The sequence below is a fragment of the Passer domesticus genome, chromosome 8 (assembly GCF_036417665.1).
Source record: "Passer domesticus isolate bPasDom1 chromosome 8, bPasDom1.hap1, whole genome shotgun sequence".
NCBI classification, from domain to species: Eukaryota; Metazoa; Chordata; class Aves; order Passeriformes; family Passeridae; genus Passer; species Passer domesticus.
In genome coordinates, this window is record NC_087481.1 from 46,574,267 (window position 1) to 46,595,916 (window position 21,650).

The window sequence follows — 21,650 nt, forward strand, 5'->3', positions numbered from 1 at the left end:
ATGCTTAGGCACATGGATTCACAGGTGCCTTGTTCTCTTTTGGGAAAAAGTGACCCTTTTTTAATCACCTAAGAAGTTCTGGGGGCAGGAGAGTTCCCTGGATCTACAACACGGCAGAGTTAGATGGCTTGACACAATGAGGTTTGCCTGGGCTAATGGTGACAGTTAATTGAGGGCAATTAATTTATGGCAAAATACCTTATTTTGTAGTTTTGAGAAAGCAGTCAAGCCCAGTGCAGCCCTGCCTCAGATCTGGCAGGCTGAGGTTTGGGTGCTCTCATTGCAGTGGTGTCAATTTTTGCAGTGAATGTTGTCTGGCACCATGCTGATCCTTTTCCTTGATGGTGCTGGATTGCCCAGCCTTGAATTCAGCTGTGGGGGTTGCAGTCTCCAGCAAAGCAGAGGTGGCTGTGCAGTGCAGGCAGTCAAGGCACAGCCATGGGTGTGGCACTGGGATGGCCAGGGAGCTAAATGGATGGAGCCTGCAGGGCTCAGTGGGCAGTCCTGGCCATGCCTGGTTTCCTTGTTCCTTGAATCATTCCCCTCCTGCCAGCTTCTGGGACCAGCACTATGTGTGCTGGGAATGGCTTTGAGGTGTTTTGGCAGGTACCACAGTGGCAGAGCGTACCCTGAGTGTGTGTGTGTGTGGCTGCTGTCAGAGGAGCTGCTCCCAGGCTCTGCCTCCAGCTGCCCACGGAGCAGGCGTGCTCAGCAGGATGGCAAACAGGCACAGAGACAGTGACAGCATTTGACACGCCTTTGCTGAATGGCTGGGAGTGCTGGGGAACAAGGCTGCTGACCTGGAAAACAAGCCAAGATTAAGAAATGTCAAATTTCTGGGAAGAAGAGGGTTTCCCAGAGGGCTGAGTGGTGGGGAAAGTAGACTCTGGATGTTACTTTGGGATGGCTCATTTCAAATGGACCATGAACCCTGACAGAGCATTGGTGCCTCTGGAGAGGACCACCCTGACACCCAGAGCTGAGACTCACCTCCCAAAACTGGCTTCTGGGGCATGGGCAACTGTTGACATCCTGACATAAATGTAGAGGTGCCTCTCCTCCTGGGGGCAGAGATGAAGAATGATGTCTTCTAATTACAGCCTTTAGGGAGCTTCTGGCACGGTTGATGTAGCAGTGGGCAGGGTGAGGCAGGCACATGAGCCACGCTGTCCCTCTGACTTGCACCCAGGTGCTGCAGCTCTCTGTGCCCCAGCAAAGCCACTGTGTGAGCAGCTTCTCCTGTGGTTAAAAATTCTGGTCATCCCATAGTTGTTTTGTTTTTTGTAGATGTAAAAGTGAACCGAGCAGCTATCCTGTTATTTGTTTCCTTACTAAATTATGTTTGCTTCATGTTGCTCACAAGCATGAATTCTCAAAGTACTGCAAAACTCACTCAAGAAAGAATTGGCATTGCCTGAGCCTGTGAGACCATGGGCGACTGCAGCATCTTCCTGACTGAAATGCTTCTGGCAGGACGAATCACTGAAATGCAGTGGGTAGCAAAGCTGTCATTTATCACTATTCCTGCAGATTTGGGCCATGGTGGCAGTCCCTGTTCACTTCTGTGCAGACAGGGCAGTTTTTCTGCTGTGGCAGCTCTTCCAGCTGAGACAGAGCTGATGTGGCAGAGCCGGAGGGCAGAGCCTGCAGCTCGGGGTGACCCTCGCCTCTCCCAGCAGGATGCAGCATCCCAGATGCACTGTGCTGGCTGTCAGACAGCAGACAGACACTATTTCTGTTCTCAGTGCTGTCACTCTGCCCCCTGCTAGCAGCAGTGGATGTGTTGGGTGTGGGGACAAGGCTGTAGTGACTTGGAGTCTCTGTAACTCAGGTCTCTTTGCCTACTTCAGCAGTCCTGATGAGCCCCATGACTTCTCCATGCCACTCTGGGGACTAAATGCTGTCCCCATTTTCCCCGAGATGCCAGACCCCATTGGAAATTGTTGGACTGCCAAGAGCAGCCCATTTTCCTGTTGGCAGCATGGAGCAGGACCTGCATGTTCAGCACTGTGTCTTGGTGGAGGGAGGGATACTCAGCCAGGAGGGATTTCTTGGACTTCACAGCTCTTCAGAAGGGCTGCTAGCTCCAGGGTGGAGGGCTCAGCTTGGCCTGGAGAAGCTGTGGAACCATCCCAGCCAGGGCTGAGCAGCTGTAGTATAACAGACCAGCAGGATGTTTGCAAAAATGAGCAGGGATGCAGAGCCCTCTCAGTGTTTAATAGGAAGAATAAAGAGCTGGCAGGGCACAGAGGCAGCATCTCAGCATCTTGCCCTGACCCTCTTCCCTGTGTTTATTGTACCCTCTCACTGTGTTATGTCTAATAAGGGCTATAAACTCCCCTGGGATGGGACTTCCCATTTTTAACTGTCAGGCACAAGGCACACCTAAGCCACCTTATAAATAATCTTTCTGTGCAGTGGGAAACTTGACTCTGGAACATAAAGGGGTGGCTATGGCAACCACTGTCTGGGTGCTCTGTGTCTTCTGTGGGCACAGAGCAAAGGGGACATGGCTTCTCCTGGGCTGGAGCAGAGTGTGCACAGCTTCCTGAGGCTCTTTCTGCACATGGCCATCTACTTCTTCCTGAGCATAAATCATCTCTGTGCCTTGTTGGGATTTCTTCCCTTTTTTTTTTTCCTTTTTTTTTTTCTTTTGCATACTTTGACATGAAAAAACGTTACAGAACAGAAATACAGCAAGTAGTAACCCTTTCTTCTCTGTTTTAGATAGCAGGAGAATTTGACCACATCCTCTGCTTTAGCTGCCTTCAGAAATGCTTTTCCAGGTTTAGCTGTGTGCCTTCCCAGGACCTCACTATGATGGGTGGGAATGGGTTTTAATGTGAATTATTCGGGCTCTTGCTCTCATCACTGGACTACATCTGTGCTCGAAAACAAAGACAGTTATAAAGTCCTAGTTGTTTTAGTTCCAGCAACAGTGGGCTTGAAGTCTTTTCAGTCTTCAGGAGCACAGTGGGAAGAAGTATTTTTGCTCTAATATCCAGGTCCCACACAGCCCTGGGATCAGTCCCAGGTTCCTTTGAGCAAGGCATTACTGGTGTTGATGATGACATTTCAGTTGATGCAGGCACATCATGCTGCAATGTTTTTTATTATGTAGCAAGGGTTTGATAGTCCCCTACAACAGTTCAGAGTAGGTGTAGAAAAGTTCACAATAACATTCTCACCAAATATTGCTTTAAACGTTGATGCTGAGGAAGGCAGAAGCTGAAGAGAAATGAGTCTACTAATGGGATGAGAAATTCTTGAATTTGGGAGAGTCATCCCTATATTGGTTACCAGATTGGTTAACAGATTAAAACTGGACAAGTGGATGAATGATCTGTGGATGAAGTGGATCCTATAATCTGTGCATTCAAATTATCTTTACTGAGAGGCAATGAAGCCTTTTTCTGGGGTAGGTGATAGTGACACGTGTCTTTTACTTGTTAAGGAGTTGGCTGAAGCTCTGGTAGCAAGATTCAGCTCTTTAGTTCCTTTAGATCAGGGTATCAAAATAATTTTTAAATAAATTTGCCATGACAAAATATATGAATAATTTGTAAAAGAGATGACCTTTTCATTTGTGTACCATGGGGGAAGTGAGCATGGACTCCTTCCCTCCTTCCCCCATAATTTTGTCCAGCAGGAACAGCTAGAGTGGAGGATCCAGGCTTAGGAACTCTCCTTTGCTGTTCTCTCCACTGGCACAATGCAAGGGTACAGATGGGAAGTATAGCTTAGCAAAGAATTTTTTTTGTTCTGTGGAATGCAGTTTTTAAGCCTTACCCTGTGCTCCTGGTTTGGGGCTGCTGATATGCTTATGTGCACATCCTGTTGCCTTCAGTGGGATATAAATACTTGTTTGGAGGAAGTGTATGTTGCAGTGCTGTGTTGACATGGAACATGCCTAAACACATACAGAACTTTTCTGATTTGCTGCAGACAGCAGAAATTGTGCTATTTTAAAACAAGCTCATCAAACAAGGCCTTGATTTGCTGCTTCCATGCACAGCTGTGACAGTGCATCCTCCAGACTCCACCAGCTCTGGAGCAGGAGTGGGGTGCGTGGTGTGTAATGGCTGTACTGTCATTTTGTACATCTGGAAAATGGGTCAGAAATTTTTTGAGAGCTCCTTCATGTTGAATTATGGGTGGAAATTCTCCAAGAAAGAGATATTAAAATGAATTTAAACAAATAAAATATTCTGGACAAATAGCACTATGTGCATTCTTTCAGATATATGTTTGTTGGATCTTTAGATGAGGATCCAGCTTGGAGGAGGAGAGATATCTGTAAACTTAGTTAGTCATGGTTGAAAAATTGAAATACTTTTGGCAAACTCGAGCTGTTTTCTTTCACTATTTTCAAAATTCTATATTTCAATGTTGAGTCTTGAAATAACATTTTAATCTTGAAAAATCACTGGCAACAGTGATTTCCAAACAAGCCTCAGAAACCAACTGGAGAAGCTCTTGATCCAATATTCATTTGCTTTTATAAAAGGAAGCAACATAAGCTGAACACTCTGTTTCAGGTTAGCCTGAAATACTGTATCTTCACAATTAATTTTGTTTTTTCTTCAGGCAGGCTATGAAATATTATGTATTATTAGTGCATTTCACAGGCTGCATCTTTAGTAGAAACTGTGCTTTTAGCCCTAAAAGGTAGGTGAGTTAGCAGCAAAATCCTTGTGATGCCCAGGCTCCTGGGATTCCTAAGGAATTGATTTTTCCCCAATGGCATTTCATCAGTTCAATGGTGCTGGATAAAATGCTGACCCTTGGAGGGACCCTGACAGGTAGGAGCTGGTTGTTCTGGGCTGAGTTCTCCCTCGGCAGCTGTTTGCAAAGCCATCAGTGAGGGCAGGAGGTGACTCTGGGAAATGTGGGGAGAAGCTGCAGAAGGAGCCATCATTCCTTGGCTGCAGGGGTAAATGGAAATGAGTAGAAAAGGATCGATGCAGCAAGGGAGGATGACAAATGGGAAGGAGGCAGAAAATGCTTGTTTTGGAGAAACTTGCTGTCAGGTGATTCAGGGGGTGAGGGAATGTGTCTGAAGCAGCTTGGGAATTGGCTGTGAGCACTGAGATGCTATGGAAACGTTTGCACTGTAACATAAGGTTTGAAATGGGCTTGTGGGAGGGCTCAGAGCAATCTGTGGCAGAGCACGTTGAGGTAAAGTTGTGGGGTAAACACTGCATGCACTTGTGTTCCTACCTGAGTAGGTGAAATAAGAGGGTCAAAATTCCTAGGGGGACAGGAGGGTAGAAAGGATAATAGTGCCAGGAGTAAGCAACAGAGTCAGAGCTATGAGAAGACAGTTCTATAAAGTTATTGGACAATAAGAACTTGTAATTATTGCCCTAATTTCCCATAAAAAAAGGTTAAAAAATAAAACAACAAACAAACCCAGAGCTTTTCTACAGAGAAATTTACATTATAAGATCAGAAAACATAAGATAAAGTGGCAATTGACAGTCTCCTGGGAGAATTAAGTTTATTACAGGTAATTAAAACAAGTGAAAAAGGCTTTCCATCTATAGAAATAGTCAAAAGAAATGGAAGTGTGGGTCACCCTACAGAGAGAGAGGCAGGACTGAGATTAAAACAATATTGGTATGGTAACAGTGATGATTATTTTGCTGTGGTTTCCAAAAGGGATAATAATAATTGATCACAGGGTCTAGGAGGCCTGGGTCATGGAGCTGAAAACCATTGATTGGGGTGGGAGTGAAGTTCAGAGACTTCATATGTGAGTCAGGGATGGATTAAGGGGGTGAGTAACAGGACCTAGGTTGTCTCCACAAAACCCAGGGCATGTGGTTTCTGTTCAAACCATATTTCTCTGATTTTAAGGGGAGTTAGAAAAGCCATGAACACAATAAAGGGAATCAGACCAGGAGGAGCCAATATCCAGAGGTGGCTGTGGCAGTGGATAGCACATCTTCATCCTGAAGGATGTTTGTCAGTCTTCAAAACTGCTGGCTGGGAAGGATGAATTTACCCCAAATGAAAAGCCTGAATGAAACTCAAATGTGTTGTTTGTAACACAGATGTTGCCAATACCCTGCAGACTCTCTCTGAGCATCAGCTTTTGTGGAAAAGAAAACAAATGCAGAACTGTAACACACATATGGAAGTTTGTTCTCCATAACCTACTGTCAGACTCTTTCAGAACATTCATATTTTCTAAGGAGAACAGTAATTTATTTTGGTTTTATGAGGTGAGTTATGTTCTTTGTGCTGTTTCACATGTGCAAATCAATTTGACATGCTTACAGATGTTAGGCAGAATTGTATGAATATTTGCTATAAACCAGACTGGTTCAGAGCACTTTATTAGATAATAAACACCCCAAAACTACAATTTATCAGTCCATGTATAAGACTCTATGCTTTCATTCCTTAGATTTTATTGAAGAATATGCAGATGATCAGTTCAATTACTAAGCTGGCCTGGGAACTGCAATTGCTCACTCTGGCTTAAAAGCAGCCACAATTTTCTAAAGCTCAGGGATTTTTATTTTCCCTTTCTGAATATTTCAACTTGGAAACTGGCAGCACATGAGCTCACATTTTATAAGCCAGATTGTTTGTTTGTTTTTTTCTGTTTTGTTTTGTTATGATATTTTGTCTGTATCATTGGTACAGCATTGACAACCCATGACAAGAAATTTGTGAAAGTCTCAGTAAACCAAGGTCATATTTGTGTTCTTGGAAAAGTGAACAGGTCCCAAGGGTTTTCCTGAGATTTATTTGGCAGGACACCAGCTGCCTGATGGTATAAAAGCAGGATTTGGTGCTAAATGGCCACAGGAAGCTACCAGATCTGCATAATTTATTTATCAAAGACTTAGCTGTTGGTAAAGCTAAAGACTAGGTTTATTCTCTTCCATCCCATGTTTTATCACCTCTCCAAAACTGAGTCATGCAAACCAAATAGTTTTAGTGCTCAGTGTCTCCCAAAATGCCTGTAAAGAAATGCTGGTTTTTATCCAAGTAAATGCAAACACAAAGCAAAGATGAGTCCAGGGAGATGAACGTAAGCGCTGTTGATTTCCAGTCATGTCTGTTAAAGTGGCAGATGTTTGTAGCCTTGCAACTGGTTCCACAGGATGAATGATCTGCTTTCTTTTGTAAACCAGCTTTAAAATCTGGTAACAATTTTTAGTGTAAATATGAATTATTTCTCCCACAGAAGAACTTTTGCTTGGGACTCTTTGTAACCCTTGGCTTGAGCTTTGACTTCTGCCCCTTGGTTATTGTAGAAATTCTCTCAAATGCTTCCATCAATATTGGAAAAACCATCTGAGTATCTTGTCAGAAAGTTGATTAGCACTGTGTTGGTCACAGGCATGCAAATGGACTCGAGTGATTTAAATACCTGCCACTCCTGCAGTGAAAATGGCTGATATGAAATACCAGGTAATTTGCCTCCCAGGTTGCAGTGGGCAGGAAGCCAATATTTCCTTGTAGCAATTAACTCCTGTTTTTACCACGTGGATGCACATGAAATGTGTGTTTGCTCTCCACTGCTGACTGTGCAGTGATCCCAAATTGGTGTGTTGGGGAAGGAGAAATTCTGGAATGGTGGTTTCCACCCTGGCCACTGGGATCTGTAGTGGATGAGGAGTCCCAAGGAGGTTGACTTTTGAGGTGAGAAGAGCAACCTGCACACAGAAGCAGAGGAGCAGCAGATAGAGAATAATGCATTGATTAGGATTAGGAAATGAGAGCGTGTACCATGGAAAATGGAATGGTTTTGTTGTGCACTAGCTAAACCCTAAGGGGCTTCACTTAAGAGTTCTGTCAGAGGAACCATCTATCCCTCTGGACTGCTCAATCCATCCCACAGTTTCCAGTCTATAAAATAAGAGCAGTAATTCTTCCTGCCTGCCACTTACCTCTTATATATCCTTTCTGTTTACATGGTGAGGAGTGTCTTCTGCTGCAGAGCCCAGCAGCTGGGCTGTGATCTCAGATGCAGTTTGCCCCAGAGCAGATTTTACTGTCTCTTAAAGAGCAGCCTGGCATCTTCCATAAATAGCTGGTACAAGTGGTATTGTCTGATGGCTGTAGTTTTGCAAAGAAAGGAGCCAGAGCAGTGAGCAAATGGGAGCATCTCCATTTGAAACAGGATATTTACACTGTCAATGAAGTAGTGAAATGCATACAGCAAGATATTGTGTAAGTAGATTTTGACTGATGTCCTTGATTTGATGTGGGTGTTTTCAATAAGAAATGGTTGATCAGAGGCAATAACTCAGGCAGTTTGGTTTCTCAGTTGTTCATAAAGAGAAATGTACTTTGTAAAAGTGAATTCCTAAGTATATGGCAAAAGAGATTTTTAGTCTGAATCATTCCTTTGAGGGATTTTAAACATTTGCCTCCCACATGCTACAATAATGCTCTGAAAGTGGTTTCATTGTATGGTCCGAGAAGCTGCATTCTGGCGCCTGATGGTTTATGAGAAATAAACACAATGGAGTGGTCTGGGGTTATATAAATTCACCATTTAACAGTACAAGCAGTAAGGGGAGAACCTGTGTGTAGCATCAGAGCAGAAGGAGCCATCCAGGAGCATGGGTCTCTGCAGCGTTGTGCTGAGCGTGGCAGATCCCAGTCTCCTCTCCAGACCTCACATGGAGAGTAAGAGTTTGCAGAAAAACAAATAGTTCTGTAAGTGTCTCCTCTCACATGGCCAGCAGGGAAAAGCACTTTAGACATGCTCTGTGAGTGGAGCTTTGCCTCTTAACAACCGTGAGCAGGGCCTCAGCATTCTTCACTTCTCAGTTTTTCTCCTGTGTTTATTTTAAGTAAGGATGATTTTTACTCTCCTGCTTGAATAGCTCCTCCTGCTACAACAAAGCAGCTAGGATGCACATGGCAGAAACTGAGGGAGCCTAGAGCAAAGAATCCTGTGGTGATGAGGATGTCTTTACACCATGAGTACAGCAGGCACCATGAAAATCTTCTTCCAGTTACCCATTAATTTGGGTGGATTTTGAACCCAGGGCTACAGAATTGTCCTCCTCCCAGACCCAGTCACAAATGCATTTTTTCTTTCCACTGGAAGTGATGCTGTGGGCTGGATGCCATACACACATCAGGCAAGCTGGCAACGAAAGGAGTTTGAGAATAGATATTACTCTTTGCCACCAGCTGCAGTGATCTCCATCCTTACTTTAGGAGGGATAAATTAGAATATAAGTTGTTTCCATTTTACCATATTTTCAACCCTCAGTCACCTTAAAGTATATAATAAGTTGAGCTATAAACAACATACAGAAATTGTTCTGGCCACTCTGCAGTGTAGCATGGCAGCCCCCCAGCACTGCACATCATCTTGCCAGGACTAAGCCAGTGAGGCGGCAGTGACTGCCACAGCACAACACCAGGCAGCTGAGCTGAGATTAATAATGCACTGCCACGGTGGGCAGTTCCAGCCTGGGAGAGACAGAAGGTTCCCAGAAGCATAGGTTTATTTCTTATCTTACGACTGGTTGCTTTCCCCAATTGCCCTTGAGTGTGATGCTGTTTTACAGCGTGGTGTCTCTGCCTCATATTTCAAACACCTCTCTCTGCAACGTCAAAATCCTGCCAAATGGGCTGTTTGGTGCATAATGCTTTTGCAGACCACAGAGGAGCCACTGCAAGGTTACAGGTGTTGAAAGGGCAGCCGTCCTCCCTGGGTAACTCCTTGTGACAGGTAGAGCTGGTGGTGGGAAAAAGAGCCTCCATCTGCTCTCCTGAGTGGGAATGCAGCCACTCATGGGTGGTGGGAACAGTACAGTATGCATCCTTTTGCAGGTGCAGGTTTACACAGAATATTCTTACAGGGGCCGCTGACCTCAATGTGTCTTTTGGTAGCTTAGTACCCCTGAGGTTCCTTGGTCATGGAAATTATACCATGAGCATCAGTCCTCACTGAAAATACCATTACCCAGTGAAGTGAAGGATTAAGAGAAGAAAATTGCACTTGTGAAAAGTAAAGCAAAGCACAGAAGGAAGGAAAACCATGAGTTTTCACATGGAAAGGGAGGCATCATACCAGCAAAATTCTGGCCTTGCCAATTTCTTACTCTTGGTTTAGTAGTGGGGAGAGAAATGTTCTCCAGATGCAAGGAATCACTAGGCACTTCCTTGACTTCTCAGCATTTTTCTCTCCTGGGAGGGAGGCTTATTAGAAATGGGCTATGTTCTTAAGGTTCTCACAGAATGGTCTGATTCCCCAAATTATAAGGGTTTTTTTTGTAGTAATAAGAGTCAAAACTTGGTTTATTTACACTAGGTATTCCATAGCTCATTCTGGAGACTGGTTGCAGACCTCAGACTCTGAAGAATTACAATTCATGGAGGTCATAGGATTGCACCAATCTCAGGAAACTGATTAAGAGGAGGTCTGTGTCCCTTGAGCTGCAGTTAAACACAGACTGAGTTTCCAGCCTGTGTGTGCATCCAGCTGAGTTTGCTCTGCTGTCTTAGATCCTTTACAGGTGTCAGAATACTGGCTGCTCATGACCTTGGAAAGTTAAGCCTTCAGGCAGTAACAGACAGCACTGAAAAAGAAAAAGAGGAGGGAAATGATGATTTGACAGTCTGACAGCAACACATTCCCTTTGGGCATGTGTGGGGCTGAGATGATCTGTACATGCTGGTGTATTCAATTTGCATGTATGTGATCTCTATATATTATAGAGATAATGTATGTATTCTACATATTAACATAACATATGTTTAAGGAAATAAATTATTTTGAAAAGACAACATTTGGCAGTAGCTCAAAAGAAAGGTAGTAGTGAAATACTTTTGATCTGAGTGCAGTGATTTCAGCTGCATCTGTCTGCTCACCAGCTCCTTGTAAAAGCTCTTTTAGAGTGCTGCTGCAGTTGCATTGAGCTTGCACAAAGTGGGAAGTTCTTCCATGCCCTCTGAGCTGGAAAATGGAAAGCTTTGAAGCTCTCATATGTGGAAGATACTTGAAATTATTTTTCTGTGTAAGGAATCACCTGCTGAGAAGCTAAATTTTGCAGATGAACCCCACTAAAGAGGAGAAGAAAACAGAAGGCGGCTGAACTGCTCAAGTGTCCTTCATTTCTACTTAGATAAATTAATTACTCTTCCTTACCTTTTTCTTAAAGCTAGAAAAAATACAGAGGCATTTGTAAAGATAGGCATCATTTAAATTCAGTGTCTCAGATTCTCCAACTGAGGAGCAGAAAATCTGTATTTAGTAGAAATCCTTTCCACTTTGTCTGTACTGCTACCAGAAACTGTAAGTCTCAAAATCCAGAAATAACATCGTAACTGCACTGATGCAGAGCTCAGCAAAACCTCTCTGGAAAGCTACCTGGGCAGCCAGCTCCACTGAGCTGCCATGGTCAAGGCCAGCTGCTGGTGGTGTTAATGCTTGCTCTGGTGGCTTGGGGACAGCTGTGGTCTGCACAAGTCCATCTATTCTCACCCAAGGAGATCTCTCATCAATTGACTTTTCCCAAAGTAACACTGCCAACTGTCTTATACAAGAAAATTTATAGCCTTGGATGTTTAATGAAGAGATGAATGAATTCTAAATTCTTCAGGCTGGGTGGTCCTTGGTAATGGGCTGTTGGACCCATTTTGTGTCTTACAGTCTCATCACATGAAGTCTTTCAGTCTTTTTGATGTGTCCCCCAGATTTGCCTCTGTAAATATAAATGCTCCTGAACAAAGGAGTTTCTCCTTTGTAGGCATTAAAGATCACTTGTAAATGTTCTGCAGGGCTAAGGCTGTGTAATGGGCCACTCTAGCATGAAGAGCTTAAATCTGTATTCAGCATGACTGGTTTGGTCTGTGTTTAAAAAGTGAGAACTGAGGCTTTAAAGGAAGAAAACAACTAATTCTTGGGCATCTTCTTCTGAAAGAAAGTGGTCAAAGTCACCTCATTTGTTCCACATCTCACCAGATTTGTTCTTTCACAGCTCTTGGCCATCATCAGTTATTGTGGGTAAATGACATTCCACATTTCTTCCAACCTACCTACTACCCCAAAAGATTATTCCCACTTTTGTTTTGATTTATATTCCATGGGATTTTTTTTCCCTTTGGCTGGATATTTTGCAATGCAGGCCAGCATCTCTTAGAGACTCATCTCTAAATTTTCACAAACATACTTCAGAAGCCAGTAAACTGCAATCCTTTCTTCCATGGTTATTTGCAAACATTAATGAACTAAGTGTCACAGTTGCTTCTATATGCTAGAGACATTTTGTTCCTTAGGTGGCCATGCATCTGAGCCACTGGGGGATTTAAGTAAAACAGTTGGATATGTAACCCTGGTTTGCTATCACTGCCATGTCTCTTGTCTGTAGAATTCCATCTCTCTTAACCTCTTTTCAGATGGAAAAAGATATTCTGTCCAGCAGCCAAAGGGAAATGCAAGCATCCTGGTGGAAAACAAGCTGTTTCAAAACCCTGGCTGCAAGCTACCCACACATCACAGTTGTCAGCCAGGCTGCACATGCATAGTTACAGGGAATAAAATAGAGAGGACCTTCTGTTCCTATTCAGAAAGGTCTCTATCCATTCACCTACACAAAAGGATTGTCATCAGCTGCCAGTATTAATTTGTTCTCCTATGTAGGTTTCCAGCTAAAGGAGGATAAAATAAGTCCAGTGCTATCCAGCAGGAGCACTTGGAATGCAAATGCTAGCCCAAATATTTCAAAGCATTAATGCGACCCACTTCTAGATTACTTGGGGTAATTTCTGATTTTATTTATTCCTCCTTTTCTTCAATTAACTTCTGAGAGGCTGAAATATCAGTATGCAGAAAATCAAATACGAGAAACAAAGCCCATTTTTATTTTAGGACTCTGCTTGCCTTGTAATAGCAGTTTATTTAAAGAGGAGCCTGGAATAATCCAGTTTAAGCAAAGCAAAGAGCTCTACTGAAGCCAAACCTTGTGTGGGTGTGCTCTTGTCAGGACTCCCAGAAGAGGAGGACAGGAAAGGCTCTTAGTCAGACCACAGATATTGCAGGAGAAGTTGGTTACTCAGTAGCTGGCATTATTCCTTGGCATACCAGTACAGAGCTACTACTGTGGTGTACTGGGAGAGAGTACATCCCATTAGGAAAGTCCTCAGATAACCTGATGTCCTGCTCTTTGTTGTCATAAAGAAAATCCCAAGCATATGTGGGTGCAAGAGGTGTCCACTGCAAGGGCCTAGCATGTGCCTTAGGGACAGCTTTGCCTCTTCCCCTTGTTCCACCTTGTGCTGTGTTTGCAGCACGTCCCACCCTGGGGTCTGGTGTGTTGCTTTGTGTTGTGTGGGGTGGTGTCACCTCCTGCTATTTGGACCTGGGCTCAAAGCCACAACAGACTTCAGTCCAATTGGGTCACAGCTTCTCACACCATCCCAGGAGTTTCCCACATACTCAATTTTCACACAAGTGGTCTCCTCATGCTTCTCAGAGGTCAGAAAGTTGGACATAAAAATAAATTTTTGCATTATCTCAGCTTTCTTTGTAATTTTTAAATGAAAGGGTTTTTTCAGTATATTGTTCTTTAAAATTTCTAAGACAATAGCACAGCTAAGGATGTGGTAAATATAAGTAATTTCAGCATTAAAGACAGGGGAGTATGTTCCTCAGAAAATAGAAAATTGATTAATTCTTGAAGCAGCAGGTGATACTAACAAAGAAGATAAGGTTCAATTTTGTTTCCACTGGTGGATTTGAATGTCTGAGCATCATCTTTCTTAGTTTTATGTCTGTGGATTTGAATTTTAATTATTTGGCTTGGAAATAATAAATGATTGTATTGTATTTCTAAAAACCAGCATAATGTCAAATTCTGCACTATCCATACTGATCTGCAGTGAGAACCAGGACACTAATGATTAGCTATAGACAGAAATGTTAATTAAATTTCATATGGTGATTAATATAGAGCTGAACATAGCAATTTCTTTAAAATAAAAAAAATGTAGCTAGATATTTATTTCATAAGTCTGTGAGAATTACTGTAGACAATAAAGAGGGCATGAAAACTTTGAGCCTGCATAGATATTGATTGGTATGTTGAGGATGTATTTCAGATATTTATCCTTTGCTTTCCCTCTCCAAGGAGAGCCTCCCTTGGGCAATTCTTGCCATTGATTTTGAGTCTGCCTGCTCAGAAGCTGGAAATGTTGTTGCTGGTGGGAAAAGTACAAGAACAGCAATTGATTGCAGATACATTTTATGATACTCTGCTCCCATATTTCAAAGGGGAAAATTTATTAATGGTGGCAGGTCTCTGATTCTCCCTTTTAAACATACCGGGCAAACCTGTATTTTTTCAAGCTCCTGGACGTTTTAATTTTCTCCGAAACTGACCCCTTTTTTGTTTTCTGTCTCCCACAGACAGTGAAATCATCCCCCCCGACTGCCTGCGGCCCCGCTCCTTCACGGCCATCCGCCGGCCCTCGCTGCGGCGCGACACCGAGGACACGCGCCTCTCGGTCAGCCTGTGTGACCTCAACCTGCAGGAGGACGCCTTCCACGTCACGGCCACCACCTGCCCCATCCCGCAGAACTCCCTCAACTCCCAGCACTCCCACCTCCTCCCGTCCCAGCTGGAGAGCGACCTCCGCTTCCACCACCTCCGGGGACCCCACGTCAAAATCCTCGACGACCAGACCGTGGCCCGCCTGGAGCACGCCCGGGAGGAGAGGACTTTGGTGTTCACCAGCAGGCCCCTCCGGATCAACGAGACCATTTTTGTCAAAATCAACAAGTCCAACGCCGTGCGCACGGGGACGCTCTCCTACGGGGTGACGTCCTGCGACCCCAGCTCCCTGCGCCCCAGTGACCTCCCCTATAACCCCGAATCCCTGGTCGACCGAAAGGAGTTCTGGGCCATCTGCCGAGTGCTGGTGCCCCTCCAGAGCGGAGACATCCTGGGGTTTATGGTGAATTCTGATGGTGAGCTGCACTTGAGCCACAACGGTGCCGGCGTTGGCATGCAGGTGTGCGCGGACTGTTCCCAGCCCCTCTGGATGTTCTTCGTTTTGCACGGCGCCATCATGCAAATTCGATTGCTGGGTATGTTGGACCCCCTTTTTCCAAACCTTGTGCACAGGAAAGCGAGGAGGGGGGCACATCGTGGGAGAGGGAGTGACCGGCTCCCTCCCTGCTCTAGGATGAGGTACAAATTTTGGTTTTATAGAATGAAAAAAAAATGCAAAGGCGCAAACATAGCATATGAGTATGAGTTACAAGACTTAACCTCCTTGCACTTCTGTAACACCCTTCACATGATGGTCTCAAAGAGCTTTTCAGATAATTAATTAAGCCTCAGGGACCTCCATTAAAGTACAGATGAGTCATCACTGACCTAGGAGAAGCAAAGAGGGCAGAGGTGAGATGCTTTGGGCTGAGCTAATGTAAGGCATAGCCAGCAGGACAAAAGAGATCTGATGCCCTTTTCTGTGTGGTAGATATCTGGGATGATGGACTCCCAAAAGAGGGGTGCCCTTGCTTTCCCCAGGCTTGTATGTGAGCCAGCGAGCAGAGAGGAAACCCAGTGGTTCACTGAGCATGACACTGACCGTCTCAACAGGAGAAAGGTTTCCTTGTCCTCCAGCCCTTTTTAAGGCAGTGTAGCTCACACAGGTTTATAGATCTCTGAAGAGCTGGCCTCTTGGTATTTTTGCTGTTTTTTCAGCTCTTTTAGCTGACATACTTCATTGAAATGCTGCAAGTCACAGTTGGAAGGTGTGGAGAGAAAAGCTTTGAAATAACATTTCTCAGGATCAAATTTACTTTCTCGTGTGTGTATATTAGACCAAGTATAGGGTGTGTTCAATCATTAATTTGTACCATATCATGGTTCTGCTGCTATGGGTGTCAGACAGTAAAAAATGGATTCTGAGAACATGATGTAATTCCTGGTACCCCTCTAAATGAAGACGATTAAAAAATGCTCCTTTCTTTTTATACTGTTATATAACTTTAAGTATAGCTATATTCCATTTTGCTTCAAATCTTGCTCATACCTAAGAGCAAAAATAAACCCCAACAACCTGCCTCTCCATCAAACTCAAGAGCAACCAACACCTCCTTTTTTTAGGATTTATAGACAGTATTTGAAGATAAATTGTGAACACACACATCTGTCTGCAGGGTCCAGTTCACCTTAATCACAGTATGAAATGCCTTGTATAATTTGTTTGAAGTTGACCACAGGCCTGTGCTGTGAGTGTTTTGTGGCTGTTAAAGGCTCACAGAAGACAAATGTAATACTGCAATTTATTTCCAGGAGCCCGAGACTCAATCCCTGCTAATTCAGCCTGATTACATTTGATGTGGGTACTGTACATAATCCATGGTTTGCTCTGCTCTCCACCAGCATGTCATTGTGATAATGGTAGGTGAAGTCAAACAGAGCACAGTAAAGCAGGAGATTAAATGCTCCTGTGTACGTTAGGAGAAAAACATACTTAGGTCATTGAGCTGCTGGTAAAACTAAATCATCAACCAGTGCTTCCTTTCATATGAGATCACTAATTCTGGCAGTTTGGCACAGAGCAAGCAGCCTGTTTGCAATGAGCTCTGAAACAGGGCAGCAAGGATGTGTCTCCCCAGAGGGACAGAATCACATCCTCATACTGAATTTGACAGAGCATGGACATGAGCACAGACCTCCTGTGTAAACCTCCTGCTGTGCATGGCCTGCAAATGTCCTCCTTGCTTGATCACAAGTTCAGCCCAAACCAGTACATCCCCAGTGCATGTTTTAGATAAATCTACACTTGTATGCATGAAATGAAATGTGCAGAGTTGGAAAACCCCTCACTACTTGTGTTTGTCACTATGACAGGCTTTTTTAGTCTTGGTCACTGGAAAAGAGCCTAAAAATGGGCTATTGTTCCTTAGTGTGTAAGTGAAAAGAGCTGGACTTGCTGACCTTGCCTCTTTCAAGGAAAGGGTAGGACCCTGCTGAGTGTACAACTTTGTCCACATCAGCTTGGGCAGCAAGCTGCTGTCTCTTTGAGTTAAATGCTATGGAATTGGAGCTTGCCTGTAGTTTTTAACAGGCATTAAAATACAAATGGAGCTTTTCATACCTATATTTCCAGTATAACAATGCTGGGAGCAGTGCAGTCCCTGTATCAGTACAACGTCAGTGTAGTACAGCTGCCCAGAGAAAAGCACTGATGCTGTCCCAACTGCACCTCTGCAACTGCAGTAATTACATGGATCAGCAATATCTTGACAGAAGGCAAAGAAAATTATGAACTCCCAACTCTAACTATTGAAGTTTTATTAGGGAGATGATGTGCACTGTTTGCACTGCAGTGGAACAGATGATGGTGCTTGCCATAATATGTGTCATTATAATATTAGAAAATGTAAGAAGAATGTAAAGTGTTCATCTTTCTAATGACATGCTCCATCTTCAGAATGCAAACAAGAGTAATTTTGTGAGATCTGTCTCTTGTAATTTGAGCTTTATATCACAGCAGAAGACATTTATAGTCATCTTTTTCTAGTTTAAATAGAAAAAGTGAAGTTACATATCCTTGAAAGAAATGAGACGCAAATATTGCAAAAGGCATAATTGTACCAAACCTATCCTAAATGGCAGATGTCATTCTATTTCTGGGGCACACCATTATGAGATTAACCAAAGCAACATTAAACAGTGTTAAAGGAATATCAGCACTACAGCTGACTATAAATGAAATTAAAGTTGCTGGGTTTGCTTCTTCAGCTTTTCAGTTTTGTTTGGAGAATGGACAGCCACTCTTGCACCCAGAGAAGGTTTGGTTTTGACTTGGAGAACAAGTTGACTCTGGGTGTCTATCACTGGATTCTGTATTTCATGACTGGACATTATTTATTTGGTCCTGATGCAGAGCAGGAGCAAGCTCAGGTCTCTGCTGGCTTGTGACTTTGCCATAGAAGCTGACATTTTCTGACTGCAGTTATTTCACAGTGCTGGAGATACAACATTTATTTCCTAATGTCAGGGGAGACCATCTCTACCCAGGCTGGGGATCTTACAGGACTCTGTAGGAGAGGAGGGCAGTGTGGGGTTAGCTGGATAGTAAAGAATTCTGACTTCTGTTTTCCTCTTATCAATCTGGCATCGTATACTGGCAATATATTTGCTGTAAGAGAAATAAAGCAGCCGAAAATTAAGATGAGGTTGGAAACACTATTATTCTTCATGCCATCTCAGTAAAAGTAAAATAAATTAAACCCAAGCCCCACTATAATGCAGTGAGAGGCCAGAGTCATCTGTAGGGGAGGCAGAAGAAAGTCAATTTGTTTCAAAGAAAAGTTTAAAAGGCAACTTGACCACATGGAGGAAAGATAAATGAAGGAGAAGGGCGCTTTAATGTAGCAGATAATAGCATAAAAAATATCAAGCTGCTGGGAAATGGACACAAATTTAAATTAAACATAAATGAGGGTAATTAACTCTGGGAACCAGCTCTTGAGGGATGCAATAGATCTTTTTTTGTCAGGGAAGCCCTTCTAAATATTTTATATGTTAAGTGCTGGTCTTAATTTAGTAATTCTGGGGATTATGCACATAAAAACAACCAAACAGAAACCTAGATCTTTAGGCATGTAGAAATGAAACAGTCTTTGTGTATTCTTTAGGAATTTCATTAGTTGAAGCTTGGGTTGGTTTTTTCAGATATCATTCCTATATAGTCAACAAAACCAGACTATTAAATTTGATTTACTGCTCTCAGCTTTTGCTGGTAAGCATTTCAGCTCACACACAGTTTTATTGACAGCTCTGAAAGGTTGAAATGAGCCAGTCTGGATACAATGGTCTGGTTTTGGTCAGGTTTTGGTGGTGTAATTCATTTATGAAGTTAAATTGATTGACCCCATAAGGTTTCAAAATGTATGACTCATGTCTGGAGAAGCTATCACAGCAATAAGTTTATATATTTAATGTTTGAGGATCCAAATGGTTGGGGATATTCTTTAATTTTCTTTTGTCTCAGAGTTGAATTGCTAGCAAGTAAAACAACTTCCTTAAGCTTTCTCTCTCTCTCTTTTTTTTTTTTTTTTTTTTTGGTGGTTTTGGTTTCCCTTGTGAATTTCATCCTTTCCAATAACATTGAAGCTTTCTTTTGAGCAGTGAAATAACATGTTCCATCAACAGTCACACTAATGAAGCCAGGTTGCCAACTTATCTGTGTCCTTTCTTTCCATGCACTCCAATAACTCCAGCCCCACCAGAACAGCTGCACAATATAGCAGCTTTCTGGATGTCTCCTAATGCTGGCCAAGAGCCAGTCCTAGTCATGAAAAAAACAACCCAAGAGGCAGCATTTGGTGTGGGTAAGTCTGAATTCACATCCATGCTGGATAAATGCAGTACCTGGGACACCTTCCCACCTCCTTTGCCATGGACACGAGCTGAGGCTCCTGCTTGGCTGCCTGCTGAAAAATATTTGGATGTCAATTGTTGCTGAGGTTTGCATTCTTCTTTCAGACTTTCTTGAAATTGGACAATATGCTCAAAACTGAAGGGGTGAGGAAGAAAGATCTGACATGGGACTTGCAGCAAAAACAGCTCTGTGTCCTCAGTTCCTCGGGATTTCTGACAGCAGCAGTGGGCAACAGACCAAATTGGAAATTAGTTCAGCAGAGTACTGTGGGACACAATTTGCTGGCAAAGGGCTCTTTAAATCAACAGTGAAATTTGATCTGAAGTGGCCTTGGTGCCAGCCTGAAGGACTGCCAGCTGCAGCCAGCCCCAGCTACAGGCAGGCTTACTCTGAGCCGTGCCCATTGTGACTCTTACTGGTGGTCAAACTCAGCAGCCCTGGTAGAGCTGCCCTTCTTGAAACAGCCTTTTTCCTGATCTCTGAGGGGATCATTATCCATTTGGAATTTTGATCCTTCTCCACCTTGGTTCATTCCAGTGACATGGCAATTGTTGAGTTAAACACAGCATAAGAGAAGCCTGATAACTGCCTAGACATTGTTGCATAGAAATGCACATAATGAATTTCTTCCTTTAATAGACTTTCAATTAGATATGCCCCAGAGTTCCATCTTCCATGTTTTGATTTGTATGGAAAATGGCCTAATTTAAGCTGATTGGGATCTTACGGGCCCACATGTGTGTCATTTAACAGTCTGGAATTGCTATGCACTGCAGGGTACAGAGTATTTTATGGTGTTAGAGACTGGGGGAAGGAGGAGAGTTAATTCTCTGTGCCTCCTGGAAGGCAATCCACTTGTATTAATTGATGCCTCATCATAAATACTCCTATCATGTATGGTTTGCTTTCATTCTCAGTGAAGTACACATTACTGATGGTAAGTTGAAACAGCTGCAAAGAGAATACAGCATCCTTAACTGCTGGGCTTGATTCTAGCTCTGCACAGAGCTCTCCATTCACCTCTTGTTTTGTATTCATTGTTTCAAAGGAGAGTTAGCACAAAGAGAAGCTGCTGTGTGAGAGAGGACAAGTTATAACTTGGGCTTTGGAAAACTGCAGAGCTGGATGCAGTCAAATACTTGACTTCTTCCATTCCACTGGTCAGTGCCAGCAATGTCAGGGTTAATACCTGCTCGTGGCACCTTTGTACCACACACAGAAGATCCCATCAAACATGACACATAATTAACCTGCACTTGCCACAGGTGGTCAGGACATCAGCCCGTGCTCTGAGGTGTGAGCTGGTGTCTGGGTAAAGGCTGGGGAAAGCAAACACACCTCCTACAGCTACAGCCACAGGCCTTCCAAATGGCTTGTCCTCTGCACATTCTCCTTGACAAGAGCAGGAATTATTATCATCATTAGTATAAGAAACAATTACTGGCTGCAGTAAATAGTACTTGTAGTAAGTGAGTAAGTGAGTACTTAGTACTAGTAAGTAGTAGTAGTAAGTGAGGTATAGATTTCCTTTATCTCGTAAAACCTCTGCCTTCCTACAGTAAATATACAGGATATGGGATTCTATACCAGCCTCTTTGCCTTGCAACTTGTCTGTGAGGACAGATAATATCTGCCTATTCTTTGATCTAACATGGCATGAGTTAGTTATTCTGGCTACTGTGAGAATCACATAGCAGACTAAACTCTTTCTTTGATTCTTTGTGAGATCCCTTTGCATCCAGAAGTGCCCATGGAAATCCAGAGAGTGCTGGCCAGAAAAAGTTAAAATATTTGTTTCCTGTATGCATCTATCACGCTATTTATACCTGTCCCTCCTGGAAAAGCACAGAGCTTGGAGGTGCTGGGTTAGGCAGCAATTTTCCTTCTGCTCACAGAACTATCTTTGCTGTGGTCTCCCAAATACCCTTGATTTGTTTTTCTTAAACAAGATGAAAGCATCAACTCTCATTTTTGTGGTTTTAGCTACTTAATCCAGGCTTCTTTTTTCACCTCTTCTTGATGTAAGCATGTGCCTGCGTGCTTTGTTGCTCTAGGATTTCTCAGGTTGAGAGGTGGAGCTCCAACTCTATGACTCTTTCACTTCAGTTCAGCCAGATTCAGCCAGAAGGCATGGTTTCCATGCCTTGAGGATTTTGCAGGATGTAAGTGCTGAGTGACCACTGAACTTCACTGGTCAGGATGAGACAGATACCCTGTAAGTCTGCTGTGTGCTCTTTGCTTCCAGGGAGCACACTGGGTTTGGG

General features: G+C 43.3%; 1 protein-coding gene across 6 annotated transcripts in view; it reads left to right on the plus strand.

Moving 5' to 3' along the window:
• The window catches only part of NEURL1 (neuralized E3 ubiquitin protein ligase 1), a 143,024-nt gene that overhangs the window by 111,825 nt on the left and 9,549 nt on the right, over positions 1-21,650 (plus strand). For all 6 annotated transcript variants that reach the window (XM_064431213.1, XM_064431215.1, XM_064431211.1 and 3 more), the window contains exon 4: positions 14,390-15,070. In XM_064431213.1, the coding sequence (XP_064287283.1) occupies positions 14,390-15,070 (681 nt within the window). The remainder of the gene's footprint in view (positions 1-14,389; positions 15,071-21,650) is intronic.